At 38.3% G+C, this 20,989-nt stretch overlaps 1 protein-coding gene across 1 annotated transcript in view; it reads left to right on the top strand.

Annotated features, from left to right (window-relative positions):
- Pros1 (protein S) overlaps positions 1-20,700 on the top strand; it is a 69,661-nt gene extending 48,961 nt beyond the window's left edge. Inside the window, exons 10-15 of the mRNA XM_052158484.1 lie at positions 2,147-2,336; positions 6,529-6,696; positions 8,122-8,290; positions 13,812-13,960; positions 15,989-16,214; positions 19,409-20,700. Of these exons, the coding sequence (XP_052014444.1) occupies positions 2,147-2,336; positions 6,529-6,696; positions 8,122-8,290; positions 13,812-13,960; positions 15,989-16,214; positions 19,409-19,569 (1,063 nt within the window). The 3' untranslated portion in view covers positions 19,570-20,700. The remainder of the gene's footprint in view (positions 1-2,146; positions 2,337-6,528; positions 6,697-8,121; positions 8,291-13,811; positions 13,961-15,988; positions 16,215-19,408) is intronic.
- The last annotated feature ends 289 nt before the right edge of the window (positions 20,701-20,989 follow it).

Below are 20,989 nucleotides of genomic sequence, written 5' to 3'. Positions count from 1 at the left end.
GTTTTCCATAACCAACTGCTTCCTCTTGCCCTGCCAAATGTTGACAAATTCTGTCTTTTTTCAACTCTGCAATACTTTTGAAACAGAATAAATCGATCCCCAGTGTAATGAGTCAGGATGCGATGATGTTCTCCAGAAAGAACATATGCGGAAGATGACTTTTTGAAATAGCATTTAGCTTTATTTTTCAAAGAGAAGGAAATTATCTCCATAATAGGATCAACTTCTAGAAGATCGTGACCAAACACAGATTTAGTTTTTGGCAAGATAATTCATTTCCAACATCAGCCAAATGCTCAGACAATTGTGAGGAAGGACATAAGTCCTCATGCCAAAGGAAATACTTCTTTTTTTTTCTTTTAAATATAAACAGGCCAGTGCATTCCTGTTACAGTGTTATGCATCCAACACAGTTCACATTCTATCTCTTTCAGATATTTTCTTGGAAATTCAAACTACAGGGATATTTGTTCTTTTCTTTGTTTCTCTTTGAGGAAGGGCTGTCCTCATTACAAATATTCCCTTTGTGACTATTGATACACAATGACGGAATATCTAGGTGTTTTTTGTTGTTGTTGTTGTGACTTGCTATGAACAATGAGAAGTCCTGAGTCTTTAACTCAAATTCTTGTACTTAGTTTACATACTAAATAATTATACACGTACTTTCCCTTTTTCCTATTTGTTTTTGTTTTAAAAACATCTTTATTAGCTATTGCCTTGGGGATCTTCATGCTGACTCTTAAGAACACATTCTAAGGACAGGCAGACAGTAAACACACAGAATCCTTAAGACTGTTCTTCCCTGTAATAGCTGTACTGGACACGTGCCCAGAGTCTTGATAATAGCGAGCAGTTTTAGAGTACACTGTCCCCAGCAACTAGCTAGGCAGTATCTGTTAAGCTTAATCCTTCTGCATCCTACCTCAGTGATTTATGCTATTATAACATTTGGAAAGCTTTTAGAAAGCTTTTCCTTGTTTCTTCCTTTCTGCCTTCATTTTCCCTCCTTCCCTTCTTTATTTAATTCCTTCCTGTCTTTCCGGTGAACTTTTTAATGCTCCTGAAAGGAGCGGGCCCAGATTTTCCTGGCAGCAATTTTCCTCAATGTGACTAAACTTACTTAGCTCTTCTAGTTTCCTTTTGACACCACTATATATTAGTACCCTCTTCTTCTTCTTCTTCTTCTTCTTCTTCTTCTTCTTCTTCTTCTTCTTCTTCTTCTTCTTCTTCTTCTTCTTCTTCTTCTTCTTCCTCCTCCTCCTCCTCCTCCTCTTCCTTTTTTTGTCTCTGGAAATCTCACATGACACAACAGCATAATTCTTAGAAGGAACAAAGGCACAGAACACACTGATCATGTCTCTCACAAACTCAGTATGTTATGTAAACTGTCAGGGCACCTAAGGTTCTCTGTGGGCATGCTTTTTTTTTTTTTTTTGGTCAGCCCTTGAGGCTCACAGTCCTGTCCTGAGGTAAGGCAGAGCCATAGCGTCCTTTTTAATGATGACTGGAAGAGTTACTTATATTTTTAATAATCTAAAAGCTATCTTATGGAGCCGTGTGAGTGATTCTTTTCTGGCATATGTGAGATCATAGGGAGCATATGACTTTTTGCTAGATAAACCAAGATCGTTAGTTTAACATCTTTCACTAGTCACTTATGGATGCAGTATATTCACACGCTTGTGCAAGCACACACACACACACACACATACATGCACATGCAAACACACCTTACTCTTACATGTAGAGTGTACAAATATTCCTGTACACATGTACTAATTCTAGTATCTGAAACAAAATACATACCTTCAAAAGACAAACCATGAATGAAAAAAAAAATACTAGCAATGTATTGACTCATTGAGAAAAAGACTACAAGAATAATCAAGAAAACAAAAGAACCAGGTTTTGAAATACATATGGAACCAGAAACCACCTGTGAACAATTTAATCCTGCTCTTTTAAAAAATCTTTTTAAATTTCAGGGAAGTTTTTTACCTCATTTTGTATAGTACTGTTTTCCAGTCTAAGGGGTGTGTGTGTATATATGTGTGTGCGTGCGTGCGTGTGTGTGTGTGTGTGTGTGTGTGTTGGGGGAGCCATTGAAGCTTCTGAATTTCTCACAAGATGTCTCTTTGTTTAGGTTCTCAGCTGAATTTGATTTTCGGACATACGATTCAGAGGGCATCATACTGTATGCGGAATCTCTCGATCATTCCAACTGGCTCCTGATTGCACTTCGGGATGGGAAGATTGAGGTTCAGTTTAAGAATGAGTTTTCAACCCAAATCACAACTGGAGGCAATGTTATTAACAATGGTATATGGAATATGGTATGTTTGGGATTTCCAAATTAATCTCCTTATTTGGATGTACTTTTTGTAAAATTTTAGTCTGATTGTCAAGTGGGAGCAAAACAAAATATGTTGGGTCAACCAATGCATTCTACACATGATTGGTCTTGGCAGTGATTCGAGAAATTGTTCCATGCTATATATTCAAACTGCTCTGTTTTAAAATTTTTACTCTTTTTAGTAGCTGTTTTTTGGATGAATTATTGGGTTTCCCCTTTGGTTAGAAATCATTAGCAGGTATAGTTAATATAAAGACGTGCCTAAACAAAGAAAACCACCCTTAGTTGTCATGAGAATTTTTTAAATTAGAGAAATGCATAGAGTAGCAGCAAGAGGAGGTGAAATCAGTTTTAAGTATATGCATACAGTTAAGTAGCCAGCATTGAATAAATAGAGTATACTTAGGGGATTTAGTAACAAGAGTACTTTAACATTTTCATATAATAGTATCAATTTCTTTCCTATTAATAATTGAGTTAATCTTTTTAATCAGCTTAACTAAAAGTGGGACTTCTCTTGGAGAAAAATATGGCTCCTTTTTTTTTTAAAGATTTATTTATTTATTATATGTGAGTACAATGCAGCTGTCTTCAGACAGCACCAGAAAAGGGCGTCAGATCTCATTATGGATGGTTGTGAACTACCATGTGGTTGCTGGGATTTGAACTCAGGACCTTTGGAAGAGCAGTCAGTGCTCTTAACTGGTGAGCCATCTCTACAGCCCCAGATTGCTTCTTTTTGACAGTGGGGAGTAGTGTGGGTGAGCCACAGCATCTTCTAGCATTCTGCTGCTCTTTCAAGAGTCTCCACCTTCATTGTGCGGCTCTTGGTACGGATATAGATGATGGGAAGTAGCTTCAGATCCATGCTTTATATCCAGGACTTATGATCATCGGTGGACTAGGAATTAGTGATATGTTCATGCTTTAATTTAAATCACCCCATGTGAGATTTATACAATATGTGAGTGTGTGTGTCTCTGTGTGTATGTGTGCCTGTGTATTCATGTGTGCCTGTGTGTGTGTGTGTGTTGTGTGTATATGCGTGCATGAGCATTAGCCTACCTGCACATATGTGTTTAATCTGAATTCTGGTGCCTTCCTCTTCTGTTGTACTTTATTTTTTGAGATGGGGATCTCTCACTTGGAACGCACTGATTTGGCAAGACTAACTGGTTGTCAAGTTCCGGGCATCTGCCTGTCTCTGCCTCCCGGCACTGGAATGACTGGTGTTTGTCATCGTAACCCGAAGTGTTAGCGAAACAAATTCAGGCCCTTGTGCCTGTGTGTCACTGAAAAACATTAATTTAAGCTTGTCTATAAATGAACGTCTGTTCCATAGCATATGCTTCCTTAATTTTAAATTATTTCAGATTTTCAAATTTTTATTTTAAAAATAGCAGGACCCTGAATTGTTTTTACGATGCCTAAGAACTACTACCTAAGCTGTGTAGTAATTAAACAATTACCAAGGCTAAACTTAAGGAAATAATGTTGCGTTATAAGTGATTTTGTCACCTATTGTGTATGATACCAAGACTGGTATTGTAACTTGTTCAGTGGATATTTATCAAGCTCTGTATTTGCTAATACTTAGTCTTCCCAGTAAGCCTGCCGTGATGTATGAAGCAGTCATTGTGCACATGAAGCTTACATTGTAACACTGAGCAGCAAACTACAGATAAGTTATGTCAAATGTTTTATTGATGCCGGGAAGAAAGAGGAAAGCAAGACAAGGCAATGGTGACAGTGAGGGTGCCCAGAGTCCGTGAGCTTGTGAAATCGGAGGGGCTGACCTGATCAGGTGACACCTGGGAAACGGCTTGAGTGAGCCAGGAAAACTATTGGTGAGATCCTAATATGAGTCTGTGCAATGTAAACAGCACATTTCCAGTCCCAGGAGGAAGGATGTGTTTGGGGGTGTTTGACAAACAGCAGGAAGATGAGTGTAGATGCGATGGAATGGAAGAAAAGACTTAAAAAAAAACCCACAAAGTCAGAACTGAGCTCTGTAATCTGACCACCTGGATAAAGGTCTCTGGGGACCACAGTGAAGACTTGCATTTTATGCTATGTGAAAAGTCCCTCGATAATTTTGAAGAGTGACAGAATGTGATTTACATTGTAAAGGATGATTCTGATCAAAATCTGATGGCTTTTTGGAAACCAGTCAGTGGAGAGCAGGGCGGATGGCGATGGGGAGAGCATTGCAGCTCCCCAGAGCAGAGAAGACTTAGCGCTGGTTGTGGGGTGCTCATCATGGGGAGTGGGGACAGTGGACACATTCTGGGGACTTTTTTTTATTGTAAGTCTTCATTTAAAGTTCTGTTCGTGTCTTTAAATTGCTATTCATTCCAGTAGCGTGCTATAAGCTGTGTATAACTCGAGTTACAAGTGAGCCCATCTTACGCATGCACATTTCTACTCACAGGGGACACAAGTGCAGGTCCAGGAATTAGAAGCATGTGCCTTGAATTATAGCCCAGCTTCTTTTTAAAAACACAGAAATGCAGAACTACATCTTGAAAATATTGACGTGGTTTACACACTTCAAAAAACCAAAAGTTGCTTGTAATAGAGATGTGTGATGGCTACAGGACTCAAGTGGGTAGCAATTAATTCCCAAGAAATCAATACAAGCCAAAGAAAATGAGAACAATTCTACATTTCACTGTGTCTACCTGCCTTGCTTCGTTTTCTGTTATTGATTAGTAAGCCTTTGCATCATGAGTGCAGTAGTTTTACATGAAGCCATCAAAGCAACCAGCTTCAGATGGACTAGGATGACAATCCATGCTTACTGTCACTTCCAACATTTAAAAAAACAAGCACTTGATTTTTAAAAAAAGGTATTTTATTTACTTACATTCTACATGTTGTCCTCTCCCAGTTCCCCCTCCCAGAGTTCTTCATTTCATTCCTGGTCCCCTTTCCCTCTGAGAGGGTGCTCCCCACAACCTCTGCACATCCCCCTTCCCTGGGGCATCGAGTCTTTACAGGATTAGGCATACCCTCTCCCATTGAGGCCAGACAACACAGTGTTCTAATACATATGTTCCAGGGGCCACGGATGTCAGGGCCCATGTATGCTCTTTGGTTGGTAGTTTAGTCTCTGGGAGCTCCCAGGGGTCAGGGTTAGTTGACACTGTTGGTCTTTCTATGGGGTTGCCATTCCCTTCAGTTCCTTCAATCCTTCCTCTAATTCTCCCATAGGGGTCCCCTACCTCAGTCCAATGGTTGGCTATAAGTTGTCTCCATCTGTCTCAATCAGCTGCTGGGTAGAGCCCCTCAGAAGACAGTCATGCTAGGCTCCAGTCTTCAAGCACATCATAGCATCAGTAATAGTGTCAAGGTCTGGTGTCTGCCCATGGGATGGATCCCAAGTTAGGCAGGTCACTGGATGACCTTTCTTTCAGTCTCTCCTCCATTTTTGTCCCTGCATTGCTTTTAGACAGGAACATTTTTTGGGTTAAAAAATTTGAAGGTGGGTTGCTGTTCCCATCCCTCTACTAGGGGCCTTGTCTATCTACTAGAGGTGGTCTCCTCAGGTTCCATATGCCTACTCTTGGGCATTGTCTGCTAAGGTCATCCCCACTGAATCCTGGGAGCCTGCCATATTCAAGGTCTCTGCAGCTTTCTAGAGGTCCCCCACATATATGGGGAAATAGGAGAGAAGCCCAGAAGGCCAGGAAGATGAATGAAATCAAGCATTTGATTTTTAAGGACTAGTTTTCTATTTTGGAAAAAATACAATTTGTATATGCTATGCAGAATCAGGACATTACTGATTTCTTGTGATTTATATTACAAACGTATTATTTCATTGGTTCTGTAGGTACAATGCATCAGTTGCAAAATCATAGTACTTAAAATTTTCCTCAGGTAAAAGGTTCACGTTTCTTTTTGAAACTGTTTATTGCATATGGAATTATAATTAAAAATGTTAGTTTTTTTTTAAAAAGTAAGATGTGCTTTTAATTTGAGATCAAGTTCTATCACCTTAAAATGTGTTTTTATCACACAATTATGCTCTCCAAGTGAGTTTGAACAAGTTAGAAAATATATTAAATTAATTGCTATATAAAATTACTTAATGGGATAGTATGATTTGTTTTGCAGTCCAGTATATTATGTGGCCATACATTGATGCTTCTTTGTCTTTTTAATTGTAGGTGTCTGTGGAAGAATTAGATGACAGTGTTAGCATTAAAATAGCTAAGGAGGCTGTGATGAATATAAATAAATTCGGGAGTCTTTTTAAGCCTACCGATGGATTTCTGGACACCAAAATATACTTTGCAGGCTTACCTCGGAAGGTGGAAAGCGCACTCATCAGACCGGTAATGATGCCGGTTGCTCCTCTCATCTTGGGTGGATCCCGTTATCTATGATAGGCTTAAAGATGTGTTTTCAAGACACTTGATGGAAAGCCATTTTGCTAAGCATACCAAGTGTGACAACTTGTATTGAACATGGGAAAGAACTTTAGACCATTGAAATGATAGAAAGGAAATAAGAAAATTATCCTTGTGGTTTTGTGCCCATGTATGTTGCTGCATTGTTCATTAAGCAGCAGGTGTGTTAAATTCTCAAGTTGTCAGCTCAGTGTTCATTATAATATTGTACAGTGAGCCATTGAGGGTACAAAAACACACGCATATCTATACCTATGCCTATACCTATGCCTATGCCTACACCTACGCCTTCCTCTACCTCTACCTCTACCTCTACCTCTACCTCTACCTCTACCTCCACCTCCACCTCCACCTCCACCTCCACATCCACATCCACATCCACATCCACATCTACATCTACATCTACATCTACATCTACATCTACATCTATATCTATATCTATATCTATATCTAGTAGAAGCCAAATATCTTTCTTAGCTTTATTTTAAGACATAAATTTGGGGGTTATGGGTAGCATGCACATAGGGTGGATTGAACACACTATAAGTATTAGTAACAGCAGATGAAAACAATGTTCTGAATACAATGTTTCTCAAATAACCATTGGATAGGATTCAAGAAATTAATCACCATCTTTGAAGAGTTTTAAAATGTCACTTGAATTCATGGTCCTGCCAGATGAACTGGTTGATCTAATTTAAATATTTACTAATTTATGTCGATCTACCCTTTCTGTCTTCACAACTTGCAGTTGCTTTAACTTTTAATAGATTCCTATGTAGTATTCAATTAGATTAGCTAAACCATGCCAGGATGAATATTCCAAACTTTTGAAATTGATGAATTACAGTACTTTAATGAGAAAGCAAATTATTCAAAAAGAATCAACCATTTATAAAATGGCTACCACACATCTTGAACCTGCCTGGGTGCTTTGGTGAAGCCTAAAGAATGTGAGCCCTTTGTTCCTGAAGATTTGAATCTTCCTGGGTCACTTTAACCTATATTGTAAATGCACACACAAAAGAGACAGGAAGCAACTTAGAGCCCAGGGCCACTCCAGAAGCACAGAGAGAAACTGCTGTTGGATCTGGTTGGGGTTGAGAAGCAAATAGGACCTTAGATTGTAGATATCATCAGGACCCAACTGCAGGCCTACAGCAGTATAGTGTCAGTTTACTGACAAGTACTGTTTATCAGAAAGGAAAAAATCAGATCTGATTAAAAGTATGTTAGTAAGTTATCGAAGAAAGGGGTTTCCATCCAAATGCAGCCTATAACCAATTAAAGCCATTTTCATTCCCGCATATGTTTAAAATCTGCTCCTTGACTTATATCTTGTTGTATTAGATTAATCCTCGTCTGGATGGATGCATACGAGGCTGGAATTTGATGAAGCAAGGGGCTTTAGGTGCAAAGGAGATAATTGAAGGAAAACAAAATAAACATTGCTTCCTCACTGTGGAGAAGGGCTCCTACTACCCTGGTTCCGGAATTGCTCAGTTCAGCATAGACTATAGTAAGTGACGCCTGCTGTGTTTCTCTTCTCTCATTAATCATTACATACATCCCTTGACAAACAGCCATGATTTATTCTGTTAGCATCGCCCAGTGAGGAGCTGTTATGACAGGCATTGTCTTACTTCTGTGGTTAAATACTTATAACATTTTCAGGTACTGTAGGGGAAACTATATGGACTGTTAATATGCTTATTATTATTATTATTGTTATTATTTAAAGTTCACTGGCATATAGCCTGATTCATTGAGGGTTGGTTCCGTTGACCAGTTTTGCAGTTGATTTGAATTCACTAATCAAGGCATAGAAGGCATTGGTTTTCATTTTCATTGATCTGTGTTAAAATTTCTGCCTCTGATGAAATTGTCTGTGTATTTACACATGTCGAATACCTCACTCTAAGCATTGCACATACTCATAATTAAAAACTTATTTAGTTTTAAACATTGTTATCTATTATTTATCATCTATTTATCATCTATCTATCTATCATCTATCTATCCATTTTTTTTGCAGCATCTGTATTCATGGGAACTTGGTCATAATGTTTCCTTATTGTGTTTTGTTTTCTCTCGTGTCTTCATGTGTCCTGTAATGTTTTGGTTTATGGGTAGGTATTTTACATACACTAGTAGAGATTGAAGTGAATACTACTTGTGTCTGGAAATGGGCACACCTCCTCCTTGGATACGGAGGGATACCGATCAATTTAGTGAGGATTTGAGCCATTTTTTAAATTATTACTTGAGGGCTGGGTTTTATCATAGCACCTTTCATGAAGGACTCTGTTCTCTGGATTCATGCCCTTCCCGAGATCTTTCCCTAGGTAATGGTCTGTCCATCGACCCCAAGCCTCACAGGAACCGCCATCATGCTCTTTAGATGTCCAACCCTTACAAGTGTGAGCCATACAAATTGTTATTTAAAATAGATCATCTAGCCCCACATATTATTTTTAAATAGCTTTGAAAAGTGTACTAATACAATTTAAGTTTTGCTTGGTTCGGGGCTGCTTTACTAGAGATTAGATTTTGATTTATTTATGTATTTATGCATTGTTATTTCTGTAAGTAGAGTTGAAAGTGTCATTAGATTGGGGTCATCGTGAAGCCCGTGTGCACGTTTACAAATATCCTGTTGTGAACCATCACTGAGTGCACATCCTGCAATGTGTTTGTATGAGAGAATTTTTCAATAATTTTTTTTCTGTCAAAGATCTTGCAGATATATTATTTGTCCATAAATTACTTAATTTTCTTCTAAATATTAAAAGTGGCAAAAATTACCAAAAGCAGAAAGCTCATGTTCAAAACAATTTCCCAGTCTCATCAAATTTAAATTTTATAGTTTTAAATGCTACTTTCCTAATTTCTACTTAAGTTGGCAACATCTTATATATTAGTAGTGAGTACTTGTGCAACCTAATCAGGTTCTTGGGTACAGGAGCAGTAGATAGGAGTCTGGGCACTAAGGGATTGTCAGGATATCTGCTCCAGCTGGATGGAAGATGCAGTTCTGACCATAAGTGAGCCAGGTAGCAGCCCCTGGGACAAAGAGATAGTAGGTCTATCGGTGCAGGAAAGATTCTGGCCTATAACTCCTGTTCAGGTCTTTTCGTGCAAATTAGGAATCCAAAGTTATATAGAATGTCTGAACCAGACTGGGCAATATTCAGTCTCAGTGGTGGGTGGATTACTGATCAGGTTTTACTTCGGATAAAGCAGATACCAGGCGGGGAGCTGGAGCGGGGGTGGGGGTGGGGATTCAGATCCTGTTAGCATCAGCCTAGCTGAGATCTTTGCTCTACCTGCTTAGAAATCAAGAGTGAGTCATGAGAAGCTCCCCAGGTCCTGATCCTGGTCACTTTTTCACCCCTTAGTGTTGGATAATAGCACATGGTGGCAGCGAGAGCCCAGCTACGGGTAGCACTCTTTATTTAGCGTTGTTACAACTCTTCTGCAAGCTTTGAGAACTAGGATCCTTAATTCTGTAATCACAGCCCAGGAAGTTGAAATTCCACCATCCCACAACCAGTAACAGCAGCCGATGTTATCGTTCCTGGCTCTGGGCTATCTGAGACCCTTTGTTCCTAAAGGTATTACAGCTTTTATAACTTTTCCAGCAAACATGACCTGCAGAGCTTCTTTTCTAGCTGTTCCCAACCTTTAAGTTTCATCCTTGGCTCTCTGCCCTCTCTGCTTCTGCCACTTCCTGTTCCTCCTCTAACTAACTGTTCAGCTACTTCTGCCGCTGCTTGCCTGGAGGCTATTCCAGCTCAGCCTGCTGGCAACTCTTCTGTTCCTGTAGCCACTGAGGTTCAACAGCATCTACCTAGCTGCCTTGATGTTATTTGAAATACTTCTGTATTCATATTACCGGCTCAGCCCACGATGGTAAAAGTAGCCAAGAAAAGATCACTTGAGAAAAGCCTTTTGTTAGCCCTTGTGTTTCAACACCACAGGAAGTAGCACAGTGAGCCAGACAGCCTGCATTTATAGCCACAGTAGGCGCCTTCCCACCAATCACACACAGCATTTGGCCCTTTAATACTAGCCTTCCAAGTTTTTCTGCTAGGCGGTCAAGGGTCAGAGCCCCTACTCTGGTCTAAGTGGAAATCATTACTGGGTCATCCAGAGGGTCATTCACAGAGGGCTGTGATAGCAAAACAGTCCTGGCAGGAGAGGCTTCCTATCCAGAGCTGAGTAATTACCTTCAGTTGTTGTATAATTATCCTAAACGTGTCTATGGAGTGTTTTAAATAGCCAGTGCTGGCATAAGGTTAGTCTGGCCGGCCATTGGTGAGGTAGACCTTTTGTTCAAGACATTGAGCGCAATAAGGGAGAACTCAGCAACTTCCAACTAGACTCTACTCACTAGAGGTCAAATCGCTCATCCTCCAGTACTAGAAATCTTGCTAATAAGAACTCTATTTTTAACACTAATAATGATGTTAACTGCATTTTCTTTGCATTAGCCTTGTAATGGTTAGAAAAGCTATGTTCCAGGTGCAGTTTGAATAGAGCATTATCCTTCCTGATGCCCCAGGGATAGGTAGACAGTTCCTCTATTTCATTTCAGTTTCACCTGCCTGAGTAGGACATTAACTGTCATTAACTGTAACTCTGGGGCTTTCTTGAGTTTCCAGCTTCCTTATTTGGCCTTTCAGGGAAAAAGGAGACCAGAAATGGTCCCTGGAGGTCCCTCTTCCCAGAACCTGATTTGCTAAAGAAAATTTTCCAGAAAAAAAGAAATTTAAATAAGTTACTTTGTAGCTAAAAAATTACTTTCTTAAGCTATTTTGTGGATAATTTGTAACCAACTTACTTCGTAACTAATGTTTGATGCTATAACTTCCACACATTTTAATGTTCATTTTGATATCAGTTTGAAATACTTTGTTTAATTTATTTCACAATAATTCCATATGCTCTTTTTGGGTAAGAGTTGCAATGAGAAGTGTATTCTCATATGTAGCTAAAAGGAAGAATATTTAGCCAAATGAAAATCATTTCCTCATTCGTTGTACCCTCTCAAAGCATATGGAGTATATCAAAGTAGTATATGGAATTTGTTATGTATTTATTACTTCACAATAAATGAGGAAGACTTAATTAATATTGTAAACTAAATTTTGAAAGTACTTGAGGTTTATTTAGTTAGTTATTTGTGAGCATTAATGAGTGACTATGTCCTGAATAATGTGTCTGTCTTGTTTCATTTCCAAAACCAACTTAGAGGAGAAAGGGTTTTCTTTCAGCTTACAGTGCCAGATCATAGTAGGGAAGCCCCAGGGACAGGAGCTTGAAACAGCCCATCCCATCCATATTCAAGAGTAGCGAGAAAAGAATGCATGCGTGGTCCTTGCTTGTTTGTTTATGTTCAGCTCAACATATCCACTCTTTTTTTTATTATTATTCGATATAATTTTTTATTTACATTTCAAATGATTTCCCCTTTTCTAGCCCCCCACTCCCTGAAAGTCGAGGCAATATGGCAACATCTGAACCCAATTCTCCTCTACCAGCATGTCCTGGATACCCCATCACACCAGTAAAACAAGATTTGGATTTAAAATCACTGGTCATGATGCTGGTACAGGAACACATGAAGGACATACTTAAAGAAATTCAGGAGAAAATGGATCAAAAGTTAGAAGCCCTTGCAAGGGAAACACAAAAATCATTGAAAGAAATCCAGGAGAATACAAAAGCCAATAATGAGGAAACACAAAAAACACTTAAAGAAATACAGGAGAACTTTGGTCAACAGGCTGAGGTCATGAAAGAGGAAACACAAAAATCTCTTAAAGAATTACAGGAAAGCACAAACAAGCAAGTGAAGGAGCTAAGCAAAACCATCCAGGATCTAAAATCAGAAGTAGAAACAACTAAGAAAACATATCCACTCTTATACAGTTTAGGACCACTTGCCTAGGGAATGCTGCCTCCTGTAGTGGGCTGCGACTTCCTACATCAATTAACTTAATTAAGACATTCTGTCCTCCACAGACATGTCCAGAGGCTAATCCAATGCAGATATTCCCTCATTAAGAATCTTTTCCAAGTTAATTTTAGGTTATGTGAAGGTGATGATTAAAGCTAACCATCACAGTATCACCGAGCAGTTTCATCCTTTGGTGAACATCACAGAACAGACTTAATATCTGTCCCCGTCATTGGTCAGATTATAATTATGTGGTGCATGACTATACTTTGAAAACACAATTTCAGTAAATACTTATTGTCTTCTTCGAAAAACAAAGCGATGATAATGACACGCATGTCCGATGGCCTGCCCTCCACTTTGGTAGATAACTAGCCAAGTCATTTAAAAGATTAAAATATTAAAACAAGACTATCACAGAGCTGAGGTTCCCAACCTAATTTGAAAACGAATTGTGGACTTCATAGTATTTCTCTCATACTATCTCTCTTTCCCTGTATACAGAACATATGTGGGGTTTTTTTTTTTTTTTGTTTGTTTGCATTGCTGTAGAATTAGTGAGGGTGGGGTGCGAAGACCTAATTTTTTCTTAGAAAGAATACAGAAAAATCTATTCAACTTCCTTCTAAATCTGTGCTATGAGGTCTGACCACGCTGAGGTCTGAACATGGGTGAATTTGCATGAGGTGAAATGTTGTAGAGGAGAAAATGGCAAGTGTGGAGTACTCTTCATCACAGTGCAGAGTTTTTCTCTTGGAAGGATGGAAATGTGGAGACACCACTTGCATTTAAAAATAAAACAACCATATTTTGCTTTGCTTAGGTAATATATATCATGGAGAGAAAGCATTAAAGCCTTTAGCACTTCAGAAAGTACCTTTGAATATTAATCGGATTATAATAATATTATTATTATTATTGTATTATTAGAATGTTATATATTATTTATAATTATAAATTTTAATTTTAATATTTAATATTTATTTATTTAATTTTATATTAAAATTTTAATTATTATTGTCTCAATTGTAATTGCAGCAATCATTTTCTGTTCCACTCTATTTATCTTTTTGAATAGATAACGCAACTAATGCAGAGGGTTGGCAAATGAATGTGACCTTGAATATCCGACCATCCACTGGCACTGGAGTCATGCTTGCTTTGGTTTCTGGGGACACAGTGCCCTTTGCCTTGTCCTTGGTGGATTCTCACTCTGGAACGTCTCAGGTAACCCTATTTCTAACCTAGATGAACCTAATTTATTTCCAGACTTGTTGGCTGATTTCCAAGGAGTAGGAGATATTGGAGTACTGAGAGACCTGTGTGTCTGGAGCTTTGGTTAGGTAGACTCATATACGAGCTGCTTGGAGACATGACAGAGTGCATAGAACTCTACTCATATGAAGAGTCTGTGAGGTATATGGGATTTCATCTGCACACAAAATAAAGGTGTGATAACACTCTGCTTGTCTTAGTTGGGGTTATACTGCTGTGAACAGACATCATAACCAATGCAAATTTTATAAAAGACAACATTTAATCTTGGGGCTGGCTTACAGGTTCAGAGATTCAGTCCATTGTCATCAAGGCAGAAGCATGGCAGCATCCAGGCAGGCAAGGTGCAGGAGGAGCTGAGGGTTCTACATCTTTATCCAAAGGAAGCCTGGAACAGACTGGGTATACTCATGCATCTAGGAGGGAAATCTCCAAGTCCATCTCCACAGAGACACACTTCCTCCAACAAGACCACACCTAATAGTGTCACTCCCTGGGACAAGCATATACAAACCATCATATTGCTTGAACCTGTGTAGAGCATATACAAACCATTACATTGCTTGAAGCAGTGTAGTATACAGTTGTAATTGTTCTTTGCACTTGTTAATCTTTTATCCTTTGAGTACATCAGAAAAAGAGAAATCAGAAACTATCCCACTTGATTTCTTTTTTCCTTCTCCAGTTTGCAATTAGAAAGAACAGGAGAGTCTTTAATAGAAAGAAAAACAACCTTTCTCAGGAGATCTATGCTATTCCAATGTCTAGTAGTGCTAATAGCTAATAGCTTCCTGCTTATGTCTTGAACATATGCATTGCAGCAATGTTTTGTAAACAGCTTAAATTTATGCCAAGATTGGATTCCTCCTTTACTCTGTAATCAAAACAAAAACAATCAAAGCAAAAACAGTGGATTCATTTTGAAAATTAGAGTGTAATATGAAGTGAGTTTCTGTTGAGTAGCAACCTCCAGTACACCCCACCCCATTAGTCTATCTATGTAGCCCTGGTTAACCTGGAACTCATTATGTAGATCAGGCTGGCCACAGGCTTACAGAAATCCACTTGCTATCTCCTTTCCAATTACAGAAGTTTTTAAATTTATTTCACAATATTTCCATATATTCTTTCTGGGTAAGAGTTACTAATGAGAACTGTATTCTCATTATATGTATCAGGGATTAAAGGAATTCACCAAATGCCTGACTTGAATTTCTCTTTTAATGAGTTAAGGATATTAATATCTGTAAAGTTAAAGCTGTCCTTAAGTAATCCGCAGTCAGTAAGTATAGACTCCCCCCCTCCCCACTATAAATGTCTTAACCTAAGAGGCCATTTCAGACTACATTTACAGTATGAGAAGTATCATAGCATCTCTGTCTATTTTGGTGTAATTTCTATTCCTCTTTACCATCTGCAAGTTAGCAGCAGAGATCACTCCTAACAAGTTGGATATTTTGAAAATTCTAGCAAAATGAAACACTTCTCTTCTTTGAGATTCTTCAGCTGCCTACTCTAAGTGTTGTTCACAATGCCGGGCTCTTTCTCGGGTCTCTGTCTTCACGTTGTCTGCATGGATGGCACAGAGGAGCTTTTCTGCTTCGATGCATACTAAAGCACTCGAATTTTCTCCAACACAAAGTTCCTTCTTCCTTTTTCATATGTAACTTTTGAAATTAGGGAGCTATGGAGACATACGTACGACTTAGGCACAACATGTAACTTTCTTCTATTTGGCCACACAACTCAGTTGATATAACTGAATCTTTAGAAATTAGTATACGTTGGATCTTAGTTAAACCTAGAGTTTGTAAAGCTAATGTATATTTGAAAATTGTTAAAAATTTAAGCAACTTTACATTTAAATGTAGAGTCTCTGTCATTTTGTGAAATTTAGGTTTGCATTTCAAAAGCACAGAGTCATTCTTAAGTGTCTTTGCTCTCAGTGTTGTTTATATGAAGTCTTGCTCTACTGTTTAGGATATTGTGGTATTTGTTGAAAATTCAGTGGTGGCTCGATTAGAGGCCATAACTTTGTGCTCGGACCAGCCATCCCAACTGAAATGCAATGTTAACAGAAATGGCCTGGAACTGTGGACCCCACTTAGAAAAGACGTCATTTACTCTAAAGATCTTCAAAGGCAACTCGCTGTCTTGGACAAAGCAATGAAAGGAACCGTGGCCACGTACCTGGGAGGCATTCCAGGTATTTTTCTTCAGTTCTACAAACATGTTTTGAATCAAATATCTTGTATTTGATTCACCTCAGAAATCCACCTACCTCTGAATTCTTGTATTAAAGGCATGTATTGCCATGCTTGATCAAATAGATAATATCTTGAACACAGAATTTTAGTAATGAGGCATTGAAAGTGAAGACAAGCTTCCAATATCCTTTACACTTTTTTTGGAAGTTTATACTAGCATTTTAGCAATGTGTATAATTTTAATGATAAAGTGAGGCTTTTGCTGCATCTGGTGATCTATACTAAAGAAAATATGTCATTTAATTTCAATCTCATCATAATATCGTAAGGCCAACACTTATTGGGTTTATTCATCACTAATACAATATTTGTTTATTCTACATTTAATTCATCAATTAAGAATATATACCCAGATAAACAGAGAGTAATAGTCACTGCAATTGGGCCTTTTAAAGTTTAGTTGAGGGAGCAGACATTAAACAACTCAATAAGGATGTATAAAAATAATTAAAAGGAGGTAGTGCAGGATGAGTCTATAGGTAAATGGGTGACTTATAGACTTGGCTTAGGGTTCTGTTGTGGAAGACATGGGTGTCACTACAATGTTTAAAACAAGGTAGCTGCATATAAACAATATAATTTCAAATTGAATTCTGGTTGAATAAATATACAGGGTGGGAAAAGCAAACATGCATATAGTTCACTTGAATCCAGAGGCTATGGGATAGCCTGGAGACACAGTACATATAATAGTGTCCATATCACAGTACAGTGCGTGGTAGTCTTCACACCATATAGAATCCTTGTCTTAGTTTGGGTTTCATTGCTGGGAAGAGATACCATGACCATGGCAACTTTTATAAACGACAACATTTAATTGGGTCTGGTACAGGTTCAGAGGTTCAGTGGCGGGAAGCATGGTGGTGTGCAGGCAGATATGGAGAAGCTGCGGAGAGTTCCACATCTTGAACAGAAGGCAGCCGGAGGGAGGAGGGTACTCCTCAGGCAACTAAAAGGATGGCTCTTTTCTGCCATGGCCAGAGCTTAAGCATACGACCTTAGTGCTCACCCCTACAGACACACACTTCATCCAAGAAGGCTGCACCTATTCTAACAAAGGCACACAACCTAATAGTGTCATTCCCTGTGGGTCAAACATTCAAATATATAACTCTATTGGGGACAAACCTTTCCAAACCACTACAGTCCTCCAATGTTTCAATTATTTTATTGTTCAGAATAGTGGCGTTGAAACTGTTATCTTCACTTAGCAATAAGGAAGCTGGATTAGGGTCGTAGCATCTTTCATTGAATCCGGTTGAGATCAAGAAGTAAAATCAATATAATTTCATGATTAAAATACAGGTAAGCAAAGGATAACTCTTAGGCATCTGACATTAATAGCTTTGTGGGATGATTCCATTTTCAAAATGGGGAAAATTGGAGGAAACTCAGGTTCATGTTTAACTTAATATTGAACCTATGACATTGGCATCAACATTTTACTTTAAATGTCAAAAAATGACACAGAGTTTTTTTTTCCACTGCTGCTCATAGATTATTCTCCTGTGGAGAATTCTTGATATTCTGTGAGGAATTCTGAGTTTGATGTCAGGAATCCTAGTAACCTTTATTTTTACACTCACATTGAGCTCCTTTCTGGGATTTTGCAGAATGGAAGGAAAGGGGTTTCAAATGTTATAGGAAGAAAAGGGGCATAGAGTTCATGTTACCAGCCTGCTTAGTTATTCGGACGCATGACAGCAATGAAATTAGGTGAACTGATGAAGGATGTATTGAGAGCTACTCACAAATTATCTGAATGCAATTGTAGGAAATCCAACAAGCGAATTTATTGAAAAGACACAAAACTACAAAATTTATAATAACACTAACAGTAGTTGAATATAAAGAAAGAATGAGGTATACTTGAGAGGATACTAAAATGGAAATATTTAAGAAGATAAACTATCGAATGAATAAGCTATTTTCTATTTTTATTTTAAACCTGTTTTTTTGAGAAAGGGCTTGTAACCCTGGCTGTACTAGAACTCATCCTGTAGACCAAGCTGGTTTTGATCTCAGAGATCCACTTGCATTTGCCTCCTGAGTGCTGGGATTAAAGGTGTACACTACCACCGCTTGAATAAATTTCTTATATACAAATTAATCATGTGTAAATTCTTTGTGATGAATGAAAATTAAGAGAAAATTGAATTTAAAGATTTTTTTCTAAAAAACTAATTTTTGTTTATAATTACTACGTAGTCTTTATATATACTTAGGATAAATTAATGTCATAATGAGTAATGGTATTGTGGCGTAAATAATGTGTATATAATGTCCGTGACATCAGCCAGACTTGAAGAGGATTCCTAAAATATGCATTTAGCTTTTGTAACTGTTTTGTAAAGCTGAAGATAGAAATTTTGAAGTATCTCTTTTTGTCATATTGTGCTTTGAGAAGGACACACAAGAGAATGTTCACTGTAAATCCAAACCCATGAGCAAGAAATTCCAAAAGAGAGGAAGGTGTCTTGGACTGTATAGTTCTTAGGAGACAAGGAAGCTGCATAAACAATAAACAATAACCTTGGTAGGACGAGTCCAATGCAGCAAAGCCCGAAGGCACCGTGACCTCAAATGACTCACTGAGGAACAATCCAAATCACTGTTTTGTGGGATAATATTACCACATAAAAATCAGCCCCTATTACGACTTGCTTTTATGCTTAGCCAGAAACTATTTCTTGGGAAATATAAAAACCAGTTTTTATTCCAGAAATTATACAAAAGTTGTTTGCCATGGCATTTAAAAAGGATTCCTAAGACACCACAATTTCCAGTTGAAGAGGTAGACTAATCAGAGAAATGTTGCTCAAGTTTAAAGAGAAACCAACATATATTATTTTACAGTAAATGTGGAATATCATAATCATGTGCTCTTTCTCTTTTTTAAGTGCGAACGTTTCCCTTCAGTTTGGTTCACAATGATTGCATTTATGAAATCAAAAGACTCCGTGATATGCTGAGCTCCATGCCTAGCATAGCATGTTTGCTGAATAGAAAGAACCACATTAGTAACTTTTCCTGTAGGAATCTGTTTGGAATTGTGAAGTCTGAGTAATTCTTCTAAGTGTGAACAAGTAAGATGCGGAAGTCCTGGACTAATCATCAGACACTGTTTCTACAGATATTACCTTCAGTGCCACACCGGTGAACGCCTTTTACAACGGCTGCATGGAAGCGAATATCAACGGAGTACAGCTGGATCTGGATGAAGCCATTTCTAAACATAATGACATCCGAGCTCACTCGTGTCCATCAGTGAGGAAAATCCAGAAGAACTTCTAGAGTCTGTTTCCTGTACTTATAATATCTCTTTTCTGGTTGTTATTATGCTCCTGTTCCTCTCACCAGCTGGCCAGTGTTACCTGTGATGTGCAATGTTTAAATATGATATGGTACTTTGTCTTTCAGATTTTTGTTACATAAATCACACATTTTTGAAAACTCTTGCACTCGTTGCTGTCTAGAAATTAAATAACGAAACACATGAAACATTTAAATTTCAATTTATTTCCTATAAAATGACACTGCTTTAGGTTTTTATTTTAAAAGTAAGACTCACCACCATGGAACTACTATATAAATGCCCTGTTTTTCTCAGAAGACGAATCAGTTAAACCCAAACGAAAGCCCACGTGACTAAATGCTAACAGTTGCAGAGAGACTGTATTTTTTTTTCTTACTTTTTGCCCGTGAAAAACGGCAGAGCTGATATCAGAGGGTATGTGAGGGTCTCAAAGCTTTATTCCAAAGTAATTCCTTGGAGTGTGGAGTGCCTAGTTTAGGCTTCATTTTTCTTTTACCTGGCTTTACACTTGAGTCAACATCTTCACAGAATTAGAGGACAGAAGGGCAGATTTTCACAGGAGCAGCACATGAATGTTGGGTCAAAGGCATTGGTTTCTATCAGAGACAGACGTCAGGTTATGCCACAAGGGGCATGACATTGGGTGGACACGTCATGCAGCCTAGGTTGTTTAGAGCAAACAAGGTCAGAGTCAGAATAGCAGCTGTCCTTACTGATGGGAAGGAGAGTGAACACATTGGGAAATTCATGGTTGTCCTTCAGGTTGGGTTTTAATTACTAAAGGTGACTTGAATGTGATTGTTAAAGTTAAAAAAAAAAACACTGATGAAAAGTTGAGTAGATTTTTATCAAAAGGATAATGATAAGAGGGATGCTGGATAATGTTAGGTGTTCTATCTTTGTGGTGAAAGAAGTCTGGAGGTAAGATTGTCCAATATTTGCTGATGGGGCACTGCCAGTAGCAGGCCGTTTTGTTGTTCTTCCGGAACTGACGATCATTTCAGGTGTGTATCAGACACGTGGCTGCCATTTGAGAAATTGGATTTTATGCTGCTGTAGATATTTTGCATCACATGAAACATAATAAAATGATACATATTTTTAAAATACATGAGCAATTTCTTTACTTAAGCAACTCACAGCCTAAACTCAGTTAACGCACGTCTAAGTCTTCGCACGGCATATTAGAACTCCAGCTGAAAGATTGGAAATGGGAAATCCTTTGTGAATAGCTGTGTTGGACCTAGAGTGGGGCTCAGAAAGGGAAGGAGAGCGAGAGTAACACAGACTGAGTACCTTTAGCCTGCTGGACATTGTGTAGACCACTGCGGAGTGTTATTTTTCTCCCGCTATGTGCACTAGGTAATGGAGACTAGCAGGTGACTGGTTATGCTGGTG

The sequence above is a fragment of the Apodemus sylvaticus genome, chromosome 15, assembly GCF_947179515.1.
Source record: "Apodemus sylvaticus chromosome 15, mApoSyl1.1, whole genome shotgun sequence".
Lineage (NCBI taxonomy): Eukaryota > Metazoa > Chordata > Mammalia > Rodentia > Muridae > Apodemus > Apodemus sylvaticus.
This window is presented reverse-complemented; position numbering and strand designations above follow the sequence as displayed.